A 13,876-nucleotide genomic window follows, 5' to 3' on the forward strand; every position below is an offset into this window, starting at 1 on the left:
TTTTTCATCTTCAAACTGAAACTCTGTACCCATGGAACAGTAACTCCTATTACCACCCCTCATCGCATTCTCTGGAAACCACCATTTTACTTTCTGTCTCTAGGTATTTGACTACTCTAGATACCTCATATAGGTAGAATCCTATACACAATCCTTTTTATGACTGGCTTCTTATTCACTTAGCATAATGTCTTCTAGATTCATCCACTGGACAAAGATTTTAAAGCAGCTATCATAGAAATGTTTTAATAAGCAATTATAGACATGCTGGGGGGAAAAAAAAAACCCCAAAATCTTAGCAAAGAAATAGAAGATATAAAGTAGAACCAAATGGAGATTTGAGAACTGAAAAATATAGTAAAAGAAATTTAAAAATTCAGTGGATGGGCTCAATAGCAGAATGAAGGGACAGAGGAAAGAACTCGAAAATAGAATAATAGAAATTATTTAATATGAATAAAAGAGAGAAAACAGACTGAAAAAAAAGAACAGTCTCAGGGGCCCAGGGGACTATAACAAAATATATAACATTCATGTCATTGGGGTCCCAGGAGGAGAGGAGGAAGAGGGTGGGACTGAAGGAGTATTTGAAGAAATATGGCTGAAAATTTCCCAAATTTGACAAAAGACATAAAACTACAGATTCAAGAAACTGAGTGAACCCCAAACAGGGTAAACTGCAAGAAATACACCAACACATCTACTGTCTTTTTTAACTTTAAAAACCCAATTTTGGGAGAAAATAAGTATTGTTTTGGTTTTGCTTTTCATAAAAATAATTTAACTTCTTGTTTAAACTAGATGTTTCTTTAAGCTTTGATAATGAGGAAGATAAACACACAAAGTATTCTGGGGTCTTCCGCCCTTCTCGGTACTCTGTTGTCATTAATAATAGTAGTAGCAATAATAAATGCAATAATAATAGCTAAAAAGAAAAAAAGTACACCAACACATGTTCTAGTTAAACTTCTGAAAACTAACAAAAAAGAAATAAAATTGTGAAGGCAGTCAGAGAGACATGATACCTTAGCTATAAGGGAAAAAACACTCAAAGACCGTGGATTTCTCATCAGAAACCATGGTGGCCAGAAGAAAATGGCACACTATTTTTAAAGATTTTTTTTTTTTAAGATTTTTTTTTTATTTATTTACTTGAGAGAGAGAATGAGACAGAGAGAGAGAGCACGAGATGGGGGAGGGTCAGAGGGAGAAGCAGGCTCCCCGCCGAGCAGGGAGCCCGATGTGGGACTCGATCCCGGGACTCCAGGATCATGACCTGAGCCGAAGGCAGTCGCCCAACCAACTGAGCCACCCAGGCGCCCGCACACTATTTTTAAAGTGCCAAATGAAAAGAACTGTCAACTCAGAAGTCTGTATCCAGTAAGGATATCCCTTGAGAATGAAGGGAAAATCAAGACATTCTCAAATTAAGGAAACTAATGTATTTGTTGCCAGTTATACTGGAAATATAAAAATTAAAAACAAATATGATCCAGGGCACCTGGGTGGCTCAGTCAGTTAAGCATCTGACTCTTGATTTTGGCTCAGGTCATGATCTCAGGGTTGTGATATCAAGCCCTGTATCAGGCTCTGCACTCAGCATGGAGTCTGTTTGAGATTCTCTCTCTCCCTCTCCCTCTGCCCCTCCCCCATCTCTCTCTCTAAAATAATAAATAAATAAATCTTTTTAAAAATATGGCTTGGGGCGCCTGGGTGGCTCAGTCAGTTGAGCATCTGCCTTCAGCTCAGGTCATGATCCCAGGGTCCTGGGATCGAGTGCTGCATCGGACTCCTTGCTTGGCGGGGAGCCTGCTCCTGCTTCTCCCTCTCCCCGCCTCTCCCCCTGGTTGTGCTCTTTCTCTCTGACAAATAAATAAAAATAAAATCTTTAAAAAAAATAAAATTAAATAAAAAAATAATAAATATGACCCAACTATATGCAGTCTATAAGGAACTCACCTCAGGGGGCTCCCTTCTCCTTGCTAGATGGGATGCTACCTTATTCATGAATCACTTTATAAAACTAGATGTTCAAATTAAAAAAAAAAAAAAGCCTCACTTTAAATATAATGGTATCAGCAGGTTGAAAAGGAAAAGGATGGAAAAAGATACACCACGCAACATTAATCAAAAGAAAGCAGGGGTGACTAAATCAACGTGCGAGTGTAGTAATACAGTTACCATATCACTTATAATTATATTAGTAAAACTTAGTTTCCATTGAGGACCTACCCTGTGGCAAGTGTATATGTTCTAAGCAGTGTACAGTGGAACTTCTTTGATGATGGAGGTAGTCTATATTGTACTGTCCAGTATGGTAGCCACTACCCACACGTGGCTCTGGAGCACCTGAAATGTGGCCAGTGCAACCGAGGGAGTGAATTTTTAATTTTATGTAATTTAAAATTTACACTTACATAGTCCCATGTGAGTCACATGGCTACTGAATTGGACAGTACAGTTATAAAAATATCATGTACATTCATTTACATAACTAGGAATCTTGCAAGATGAATGCCATTACACAGATGAGGAAAATGATTAAGGATTTGTCTGTTGAAGATCTTACAGCTTGTGAGGGCCAGAGCTTGGGGATTTAAACAGGTATTATAGCATGAAAAACTGAACACTTTGACACTTTGAATGCTGTCATGTAGAGTTGGCATGTGCCTTCAGAGTGCAGAGGGTCCTTTGCATAGCTCCCCGGGAAGGGTGACCTGTTGGTTTGTCAGATTGTAGCAAAGTGACAGTCCCTTGACTTAGTGGTTGTGTGAATCAGAAAGGAAAGACAAAAATTATTTGACTCTTTGGGGACTAAATTGACCTAACATCTCTGGGACGATTTGGTCGTATCAATCAAATTATAAAATGTATATACCCCACGATTCCAGAGTTACTGTTCTAGGGCACTGACTATAGGAATACTCACAAATGACACCATGTTAAATGTACAGGAATTATTTGTCATTGGTTGTTTTCTTTTTTTTAATTATGTTCAGTTAGCCAACATATAGTACATCATTAGTTTTTGATGTAATGTTCGATGATTCATTAGTTGCGTGTAACACCCAGTGCTCATCACAACACGTGCCCTCCTTAATGCCCATCACCCGGTTGCCCCATCCCCCACCCCCTCCCTTCTGCAACCCTCAGTTTTCAAATTTCAATTAAATTTTAAAATTTAACTTTAATTGGAAATTTTTAATTTTAAATTAGTTTTTAATTTTTTTACTGTATTGTTGATGTGACTGCGGCTAAATCTGTGGAAATGACACATGGGATGGAGAAGAGGAGGAAAGTACTTAGGTAGATCCAAGGCCCTCAGAATCCAGAACAGCTTCTCACCCATCCTCTCCACCTTCTTAGGGCTGCCTTGTCCCTACTGGCCATTGGTTATGAGATTGCGGTTGCCTGTGCTTATTGTAGGAGACGGTGACATTCAAGGACGTGGCTGTGGTCTTCACCAGAGAGGAGCTGAGGCTGCTGGATTCTACCCAGAGGAAGCTGTACCGGGACGTGATGCTGGAGAATTTCAGGAACCTACTCTCTGTGGGTGAGCACAGGGGCCCTCTCTGACTCAACGTCAGCCCCCTGGAATGTCTTGGTTTCAAATGTGTAAGACTTGGGGACTCTTACAATGCTTCCCCAAACTTGGGGGAGGGGTCTCAGTTTCCTCATTCCTGTAGGACACCTTGTCTGTACCTTGTCTGTTTTTTGTCAGATTCCAGTCGGACATCTTGTGAGGTTTAAAATCAGTTGGTGAGTTACATCATTATTGTGTTGAATGAGATAGGTCAGAAATAGTGTAGCTCCTTGTCGGGAACTGCATACTGTGCAACAGAGATTGTGAGCAAAAGCGGGAAAGGCAATGTGACAGAAGTAGGTAATGGTTAGGATGAGGTCAACACATCTATGTGCTTGTGTACTGGATCACAACATAAAAGGTCTTTATTACAGCAGGCCACGGTCAGAATTTGGGAAAATACTACTTAAAGAGCGTAAAGATTGTAATTCTGGAATTAAAATCTTTGCCTTCAATTTATTCACGTTGCACACATGCCATTTCTTTTTCATAGGATATGAACCCTTCAGATTAGATACAACATTACCGTTGGGGAGAGAAGAGAAGCTTTGGATGATGGAGACACAAACCCCAGGGGATGGGCGTTCAGGTGAGAGGCGTGCAGCTCTGAGTGCTCACCACCTCCCTGATGGCCAGCCCGCCCGAGCCCCTACCATTCATTACCCTGCCTCATCGCAGCAGCTTTCCCACTGCCTCCCTGCTCCTATGGGGCGGTCTCTTCTGCACACACATGAGGTCAGCCCATGTCATTCCATTTGTTCAGCCTTCCGTGACCCCTGTCTTGGTACGACCCGCAGTCCTCATGGTGGCCATTTGAACAGTAGTGAGAAGGACTCCTCTGGGCTTGTCCTAACCTATGGTCTCTGCTTCGCCCTTGGTGAGCGCTGCCTCCTCCCTTTACGGAGTTACGTCCTCCCTGCTCTGGCCTTGCCTCTCTCCTCCCTTCCTTCCCTTCATTGTCCCCTTTTCTTTGCTCCCTCCTTCCTTCATTTATCTTTAATTTGCGTATCCCTCAGGTAAACCCAGCCTAAAATAACAGTAATCATAGTCATTCCTACTGGAGATAAGCACCAAAAGCCAAAACCAAATCAAACAAACAAAAAACCAGAAAAACCTATCTGCTAATCTGATGTGAGTAGTGAGGGGAAGGCCTTCCTGGTCCTTCGATTATTTCTTTTCATGTATCCTTCTGCTGCATGAAGGTTTAATGCAGTCAGTCAGGCATGTTGGATGCTGGTTCCATCTGACTCGCTCCCTTGTTTTTATGTATAAACCTAACCTTGGGAGGTAGGATCCCAATTATTACAATTGTCTGTTTGCTTCTTAATAGGTAGCTTCCCAGTTGCTTTGCTTCCATGTACAAATCTGTACTTTTATTTTTTAATTTTGGGCTGATTTTTTATTGAAATATATCTTAGATACAGAAAACTGCACACATTATAAGCATACAGCCCCATGAATCTTCAGGGTGTAAAATGACTTATTTGTCTTACAGTTCTTTTTACTGAGGTACAATTTAAATTTACGTATCTTAAGAATGCAATTTGATGAGTTTTGACAAACGGATACTACTCTGTAACCCATATTCCTCAGAATGCTGAGCAAATCTTACAGCATATTCTATCCCCATGTCCCTTATTAAAAGTTCTTTTGGCAAACATCAGAATACCCCAGGATTTTGCATTTTGTCTATCCATCTAGGTGCCCTACTCCATCTATGAAGAATATTCTTGAGGTCTGTTTTCACTGCACAGAAGCACAAACTAAAGGGTTTCTTCTCCCTTAATGATCTTTACAAACAGAAGCTCACAGAGAATGGTGCTAAGTGAATCCCACTGTCTTCGCTCCTCCTGGAGACAGTTCATGTGAGCAGAATAAGCTAGCATGATTAAAGGATTATTTCAGAACATTGTTAATGTCTACCCTAATTAGAAGTTCTATGGCACTTGTATTAACTATCCATTGCCATATAACAAATTACTCTTAAACTTATTGGCTTAAAACCACAAAACATTTATTTACAGTTAATGTGAGCCCAGGAATCTTGGGGCAAGTTTCTGGGTGGTTCAGGCTCAGGATCTCATGAAGTTGCTGTCAAGGAGCACCCCCAGAGCTGCAGTCCTCTGAGGGCTTGATGGGGCCGAAGGGTCTGCTTCCAAGATGGGCTCATTCACATTGTTGGCAAAATACCTCAGTTCCTTGCTGGCTATTTGGGGGTCTCAGTTCCTTGCCAAGTGGGCCTCTCCCTGGGGCTGCCTGAGTGTCCTTAGAACATGGCACCTGGTTTCCCCAAGAGCTGTGGAGAGTGGAAGGCAGAAGCCACCATGTCTTCTATGATCTAACCTTGGAAATGACATAGCATCACTTCTGCCATATTCTGTTGGTGTCATAGACTGATCCTGGTACATTGTGGGAGGGGACCTCTATAGGGGCATGGATACCAGGAGGGGGACCGCTGGAGACCATCTTGTGTGCTGACCACCGCAGCACCTTTTGTACAGATATGAATCCACAAAACCTAAAAGATGAAATTAACTGTCCAGGTTTACCAGAAAATACAGCCAAATTAAGTGGCCACAGTGGTCATAGGGCTTTTACTCCCATAGGATGTGTCCACCATGGGATTGCATTTTCTAGGTTTTTTTCTAGTTACAATGTTCATCAGTTGACTATTATATATTAGGACTTCATTGAAATAAGGGGGGATCCTCTCAAATCTAGCTTGTTTAATGTGTGTTTTCTGGCTAGATTAAGAATATAAAGGTACCATCTCATGGATTCATTATCAAGACAGGAAATACTTCCTTTTACAAATACATTCTTTTCACTTTTCAAGAATATCCTTTCTTTTTTTTTCCTGTGGAAACTCTTGGCATCACATGATAATCCACCTGTAAACACTAAAAGACAGATTCAGCCTTTTCTAGCCATTTTTGGCTTGTCTTATACAAATATGCAGGTAGTGTAATGTACCATGATTTTAAGGCTTACAAATACATAGGATTTTGTAGCTTTTATACCCCTGCTGCAGAAAAGGCAAGAATTATTTAAGTGATTATTTTTATGAACAAGGAAGTAAAGTTTCTCCTCTGTGTAATCTTTCTGGGACATCTTTTTGTTGCTCTGTAGCCTTGTATTTCTAATTTGACCTCAGTAAACATTAGTCTTGGTATAGTTGGAAATGAGTCTCGTTGGCCCTTAGTGGGCAGGAGTCTACTCATTACCTCTTCATTTCCATAGGCATGAAAAAACCAGTGGTAAAGTCAAGCTGAAGTCTTCACTGGTTGAAAAGGTCTGGTAGTGTGATTGACCTGTGAAATATTTCTGTCTCTGAACAAACATTCACTTGTCCACATTTTCAACTCTGAATCCTCTTTATCCTTCCAGGCCTCAGGAATCAAAATGAGATAGAGACTTTTCAAAAAGTAGGATTAAGATACCTTTTACATGAAGATGTTATATGCTGGCAGATATGGGAACAATTCACAAGTAAATTAGCCAGAAATCAAGACTCAATGATAAATATGCAAAGCAAGAAGTCCAACTTGCCAAAACTAGGTGATTCCTCCTGTCAGATATGGGCAAGAGAATCTCCTCAGGTTTCTGAAGATGAAAATTATGTAATAAAGCTTCAAGGGGAGAGTTCCAATAAAATCAGAAGTCAAGAGTTTCCAGTTAAGACCACTGGGGATTTCTGGAAGAAAATCTATCTGAGAGAGTCACACAACTATCAGAGTAGGTGTCAGCAAGTTGACGTAAAAAATAAAGCGTGTAAGTGTGACCATTGTGTTATGACAAGGATCTCACATCATTGTGATGATCAGGAAGTACACAAAAGCAAGAAGGCTTATAGCCACAATAACTGTGGAAAAGACTTCATGAGGAAATCATGCCAACATAGTATAACCCACTCAAGAGAGAAGCACCACGTATATAGTGAGTGTGGGGAGGACATCGGTGAGAGCTCAGTGTTTTGCATTTGCCAGAGTATTCATGCAGGGGAGAAATGTGGTAGGAATGATAAGTGTGATGGGGTCTTCAGTCAGGGCTCAGACCTGCAAAATCATCAGGGAGTCAACAAAGGAGAAAAGCCCTACAAATGTCAGGTATGTGCTAAGAGCTTCAGTCACAACTCCTGTCTTCCCACCCATGAGCCCCTCCACCTAGGAGGGGATCTGTATAGGTGTGGCATGTATGGGAAGAGCTCCAGTCATAGCCTAGATCTCAACGTTCGCTGTATAGACGACACTGGAGAGAAATCCTCTAAATGTGAGATGTGTGATAAAGGCTTCAATCAGACATCACAACTTCAAGCCCATCAGAGGGCCCACCCTAGAGATAAAACCTACAAATGGGAGGCATGTGACAGGCTAGTTAATCAGAATCCTGGTCCTCATCAGAGAGTTCACACTGGAGAGAAACCATATAAATGTGAGGTATGTGGGAAGGACTTCAGTAAGGCCTCAAATCTTCAAGCCCATCAGAGAATCCACACTGGAGAGAAGCCATATAAATGTGATGTGTGTGATAAGAACTTCAGCCGGAATTCCCATCTTCAGGCCCATCAGCGAGTCCACACAGGAGAAAAACCATACAAGTGTGACACATGTGGTAAGTACTTCACTCAGATTTCACATCTTCAGGTCCATCAGAGAGTCCACACAGGAGAGAAGCCATACACGTGTGAGACATGTGGTAAGGGCTTTTGTCAGAGTTCACATCTTCAAGACCACCAGAGAGTCCACACTGGAGAGAAACCCTACAAGTGTGATATGTGTGGGAAGGGTTTCAGTTGGAGCTCCCATCTTCAAGCCCATCAGAGAGTCCATACTGGGGAGAAACCCTACAAATGTGAAGAATGTGGGAAAGGCTTCATCTGGAACTCATATCTTCATGTTCATCAGAGGATCCACACAGGAGAGAAACCCTATAAATGTGGCATGTGTGGTAAGAGCTTCAATCAGACCTCACATCTTCAAGCCCATTGGAGAGTCCATACGGGAGATAAACCCTACAAATGTTTTCACTGTGGTAAGGGCTTTAGTAAAAGTTCACGTCTGCAAGTTCATCAGAGAGTCCATAGTGGTGATAAATCCAATACACACGATGAGTGTGATAAAAGTGTTTTTCAGAATGTAGACTTCTCATTTTCATCAGAAAATCCACGCAGCAGAGACTATTCATAAAATACTGTGTTTTAATAATTCAGGAGTGAGCTGAATTTTTTTATAGTCCTCTGAATTCTGCTGGAGGAAACTTATTTGTTGTGTGAATGTAGCCAGTGTTTCCAGCAGAGCTCAAAATTTCACAGTCCTCAAGACACAGAAGCTGTGAGAATGGTGCAGTAAGTTTCAGTCAGAACCTTCACATTCAATCTAATCAACATAGGAGAGAGGCCTTAAAAAGGATAAGTAAGGTCAGGACATTAGCAAAAGTTTACTGATGGACATGACAAATCCATGTCCACTAGAAGAGAAGCTCCATGGGGGCAGGAAGTTTGTTTACTGCTGAATGACCATGACCTCAAACCAGTGCTTAACAAACAGTATAAATGTCTAACTTGGTGGAGAAGAAAACCTACTATAAATAAGACAAATACTTAAAAATTGACCCAGTTAGTCATAATCAGTTGTACCAAGAAAAGGATTCTTTATTACTATTATTATTATTAATTTATTTGAGAGAGCATGAGCAGCAGGGGGAGGGACAGAGGGAGAAGCAGACTCCCGGATAAACAGGGAGCCCAACACAGAGCCCGATCCCAGGACCCCAGGATCATGACCTGAGCTGAAGGCAGATGCTTAACATACTAAGTCACCCAGGCGCCCAGGAAAAGGATTCTTGTTAGAAGTTTTAAAACAACTGAAGGAAGTGACAACTTCATAAAAATACATAAAATCATGCGACTTGCAATTTGAGCATAAGATTTTTTTTTCAGTTGACTCCTGTCTGCACATCTTTACTTTTCCAGCCGTAATAAGCTTGGCTTTTCATCTTACCATTTAAGACTTTCCCTGTACATCATCAGTTTGTATAGCATACACCTCACTACTCTTTTGGGTCTTTTGTGACAGGAACAGACAGAATGAAAAAAAGAGGAACTTGTTTTTAATTCCATAAAAGATCATGAGAAAGGGGTGTGGAAAAGGGGAACACATTTTAGCATGCATTTTGGACATTGAACTAAGCTGTTAAGGCACAGAGCATTTTGGATAGCACCCCACACTTCCTAGCTGCTTCAGTAGCTTTCAAGTTTGCTTGGTTGAACAGTTTGGTGTATATTTATTAGAGAGAGAGAGAGAGAAGTTTCCCACAATTTTTTTTTTTTTTCTGGTCCTTACCTTCCAGGACACTGGATATTCCAGTTCCATGTTACCAACAGAAATCCAGTGCCCGTAACACTGTACTTTGTTGGGACGCCTGGGTGGCTTAGTCGGTTCAGCAGCTCAGGTCATGATCCCAGAGTCCTGGGATCGAGTCTCACTTCAGACTCCCTACTCCATGGGGAGCCTGCTTCTCCCTCTGCCTGCTGCTCTCCCTGCTTGTGCTCACTCTCTCTATGTCTCTCTGACAAATAAATAAATAAAATCTTTAAAAAACAAAAGCCAAAACAAAACAAACCCTGTGCTTTGTCATTACCAGATCCTCGCGTGGGCTACTGGATCTCCTGGCTCTTTATAGCAGAATGTTTTCAGTTGTAAGAAATAGAAAACCCAGCTCAAACTAGCTGAGACAAAAGGAGAATTTATTGGTGTGCATAATTAAAAAGAATATGGGTAGGACAGGACACAGGCCCAGTTGAAATGGCTCTGGATCAATTCTTTGGTGATTTCCTCACCTCTGCCTTTCTGGTTGAGTTGGTTCTCACATTCGTTTTTTTCCAACCCACTCTTAGGAAATTTATTTAAAGAACTGACACTCCATTAACTCTTCTAGCACACACCCCCCTTTTCTATATACTTCTAAAGCAGTTGTCCTCTGAACTTCTTGTCCCTGTTAGTCAACCTAGAGGTTTGGCATTTTCCTAAATATACCATATCTAAATGCAAATATTTATAGGGTTACTGTGAGTTACCATTTGCCATTTTTATCATGCATCTGTGTTCTGGAGAAACTTTTTCTTTTCTCCTGTGTAAAATTAGATTTTTTTTTTCTAAAAAATAATGCCTGAAATTTTTAGATAAACAAAATAATTCAGAAAAGGCACTAATGTAAGGCTGCTGACACACATAAACAATACTGGAGATTTTTAGGGTATCTGTGCATATGGATACAGATCTATTCAGTTTTACAAAACTAGGATAATATACATACTATGTTGTAACTTGATTTTCTTCACTCAATATGTTGGAAGTATTTTCTGTCAATATTGGTCTATAACATCTTAATTGTGTGGTAATTCCAGTAATGCAGACATATCACATTTTAACCAGTTTCCTACTGACGAACGTTCAGTTTGTATCTTCTAAGCAGTTCAATGAAAATCTAGAACAGTGACATCCATCTTCATGTTCTTGTGAATAAATTTCTAGAACCAGTGTTGTATCCAAGAATAATCACTTTTAGATTTTGGTGTATACTGGGGCAGTTTTCCAAAAGTACACAAGACTGTTTCCCTAGGATATACAATCTTGATGAGATAAAAAATGGCCTCCTGGTATTTGTCTTGCTTACCAGAAGAAAAGAAATCCTCTGTGGATAAAGATACCAGACAGAGCCTCCACATATATTGATAAGCAGTGTCTGGCATTAAAACCTAAATTCTTTTCAGGAAAAATAAAGGTTAAATGACCCCAAAACAAAAAGGTGATTGAAACTAACCCATGGTGATCCAAAAATTGGAGTTATCAAACATGGATTTTAAAATAACTTTTATTATGGTCATGAAAATATGGAGAATTTCACCAGAGAACTGCAATCTATCAAAAAAAAAAAAAATCAAACAGTCCTGGATTTGATAAATACAGCAACTCGTTAAGAATTTAGAAGATGGCCTTAAAAGCAAATTAGATGTGGCTAATGCTGTTTATTCTCTAGCCTGAAAGCTCAGTGGACTGAGGAACTCCAAGGCAGACATCATGTTTTATTGTGTAATGACTGTGCAGTGAATGTTTATAGAAACAATGAGGCTTCAGAGGATAGGATCTTTGCTGCAGAGAATGAGTTTTGGGAGCCCTTTGGGCAACAGGTCCCAGGCAGACATGAACAAGTCTTGCTTTTGAAGGTCAAACCAGACAACTCTGCCAATAAAAATCCTTCCTCAGATTTCTTTCCACATCAGTAATTCTGGAACGTCCTGTCCTTGGTAATCAGGGCTAGGTAGTGTGGCTGCACTTGGGAGACTTAGAAAAGAAAAAGAATGTGGAGGATTTGATTCAGAAGCACAAGAAGGGAGGTGAGAATGACAAGGGTCTCAGGTCGGGGCAGTCTTTGCAGGTAAGAAGAAAGGTGAAGATATCTTCAAGGAAAAGGGTGTATGAGGAAATGTTTCAGGTAGGGAGGAGCCAGTTGTCATAGCTGATTAAATGTTACACTTCCTACCAAGTTATTCCCAGACTGAGTAGTCAGGAGGGTCAGGCAGACCTTGTTTTATGGATTCTTTTCTGTCATTTGCCTTCTCCTGCTCCAAAAGAAGACATTCAGAGAATTCCAGGGAAGTGAGATGTCTTTTCTTCATTATATACCTTGCCCAGTCTCAGAGATGGATAAGTCTGTCCAATGAAGAAAGCTTAACATCCACGGGGGGTTGGGGGTGGGGAGTACTGCAGGGACACCATTCTTGTGTATTGGAGCCTCAGTGAAGCAAGTGATGGTAAATCCTTATTGTAACATAAGAAAATAGGCTTGAGAAGGTTAAAACCATTGCCCTCATTCACTCAAGTAGCAGGATTTCCACAGGTTGTCAAAATTCAAGATTTTAATTCTTAATTATTAAAAATCTCAAAAAGAGAAAATATAATGGTTCCCCACATACTCATCTCTCAAATTCAAGTTACCAGGATTTTACCACATTTGCTTAATCTTTCCCCTTTTACTTTTGACTTTAAATGCTGAGATAATTTAAAACAAATCCCTGATATATTAGTTCACACCTATCTATTTCAATAGGCATCTCTTTAATATTAGCTATATTTTATAAAGCCACAAAGCCATTGTCAAACCTAACAAAATAATCAAATTTCTGTGATTGCTTCAAATGTTTCATTTTAGTCTAGTTTTTTTTTCTTAATTTTTGTTTTATCTTATCCTCCATATTTTTTTTTCTAATTTTGGTATTGGGATTATATTGGCCTCTTCTATTTTCAGGAAGAAATTGTGAAGAATTAGTTCTGATTATTCTTTAAATATTCGGTAGAATTCTCCAGTGAAACCATCTGGGCTTGGGTATTGTGCCTAAGAATACAAATGTGAACTCAGACTGCTGAGGTTTAGATACCGGTGTGACCATCTAACAGTTGTGTGACCTTATACAGGTAAATGAGCCTCTCTGCCTCTATTTCTTCATTGTTAAATGAGGCTAATATTTGGAATGTTATGAATGAAAGACTTAATACATGTCAAGCAGTGGAAACTATACCCAGCTCACAATAACAACTCATGGGTCTTTGTCTCACTAGTCTAATAAATGGTACACACACAAAACCTTGGCAAAAAATTCTTTTTTTTTAAATATATTTATATATTTATTAAAGATTTTGTTTATTTATTTGACAAAGAGAGCATGCACACAAGCAGGCAGAGGGAGAGGGAGGCAGAGAGAGAGAGGCAGAAGCAGGTTCCCTGCTGAGCAGGGAGCCCGATGTGGGACACAGTCCCAGGACCCCGGGATCAGGACCCGAGCCGAAGGCAGACGCTCAACCAACTGAGCCACCCAGGCGCCCCCATTTCTAATATATTTAAAATATTTCCTGGTCAGTGTTTTTGAGAAATTTAATCTGTGTTTACTGCATAGCATTTGGGACATTTGGATTTGAGTCCTATTGCCTCACTGATGATGTATGACTTTGGAAGGTTTCCTAACCATTTATCATTAGGCGTTTTCTTTTTTTAAAATTTTTTTTAAATCTTATATTATCCCCATACATTACATCATTAGTTTTAGATGTAGTGTTCCATGATTCATTGTTTGTGCATAACACCCAGTGCTCCATGCAGAACGTGCCCTCCTCAATACCCATCACCAGGCTAACCCATCCTCCCACCCCCCTCCCCTCTAGAACCCTCAGTTTGTTTTTCAGAGTCCATCGTCTCTCATGGTTCGTCCACCCCTCTGATTTCCCCCGCTTCATTCTT

At 40.3% G+C, this 13,876-nt stretch overlaps 2 protein-coding genes across 10 annotated transcripts in view; one reads left to right on the forward strand and one right to left on the reverse strand.

Annotated features, from left to right (window-relative positions):
• The window catches only part of ZNF233 (zinc finger protein 233), a 24,128-nt gene extending 11,356 nt beyond the window's left edge, over window positions 1-12,772 (forward strand). For 8 of the 9 annotated variants that reach the window (XM_081807065.1, XM_081807066.1, XM_081807067.1 and 5 more), the window contains 3 exons: window positions 3,427-3,553; window positions 4,077-4,172; window positions 6,971-12,772. In XM_081807065.1, the coding sequence (XP_081663191.1) occupies window positions 3,427-3,553; window positions 4,077-4,172; window positions 6,971-8,769 (2,022 nt within the window). In that variant the 3' untranslated portion in view covers window positions 8,770-12,772. The remainder of the gene's footprint in view (window positions 1-3,426; window positions 3,554-4,076; window positions 4,173-6,970) is intronic. The other variant, XM_081807068.1, reaches the window with a different exon arrangement.
• ZNF229 (zinc finger protein 229) overlaps window positions 1-13,876 on the reverse strand; it is a 474,727-nt gene that overhangs the window by 265,205 nt on the left and 195,646 nt on the right. The window lies entirely within an intron of this gene.

The sequence above is a fragment of the Leptonychotes weddellii genome, chromosome 16 (genome assembly GCF_054177405.1).
Source record: "Leptonychotes weddellii isolate Sample4059 chromosome 16, ASM5417740v2, whole genome shotgun sequence".
Lineage (NCBI taxonomy): Eukaryota > Metazoa > Chordata > Mammalia > Carnivora > Phocidae > Leptonychotes > Leptonychotes weddellii.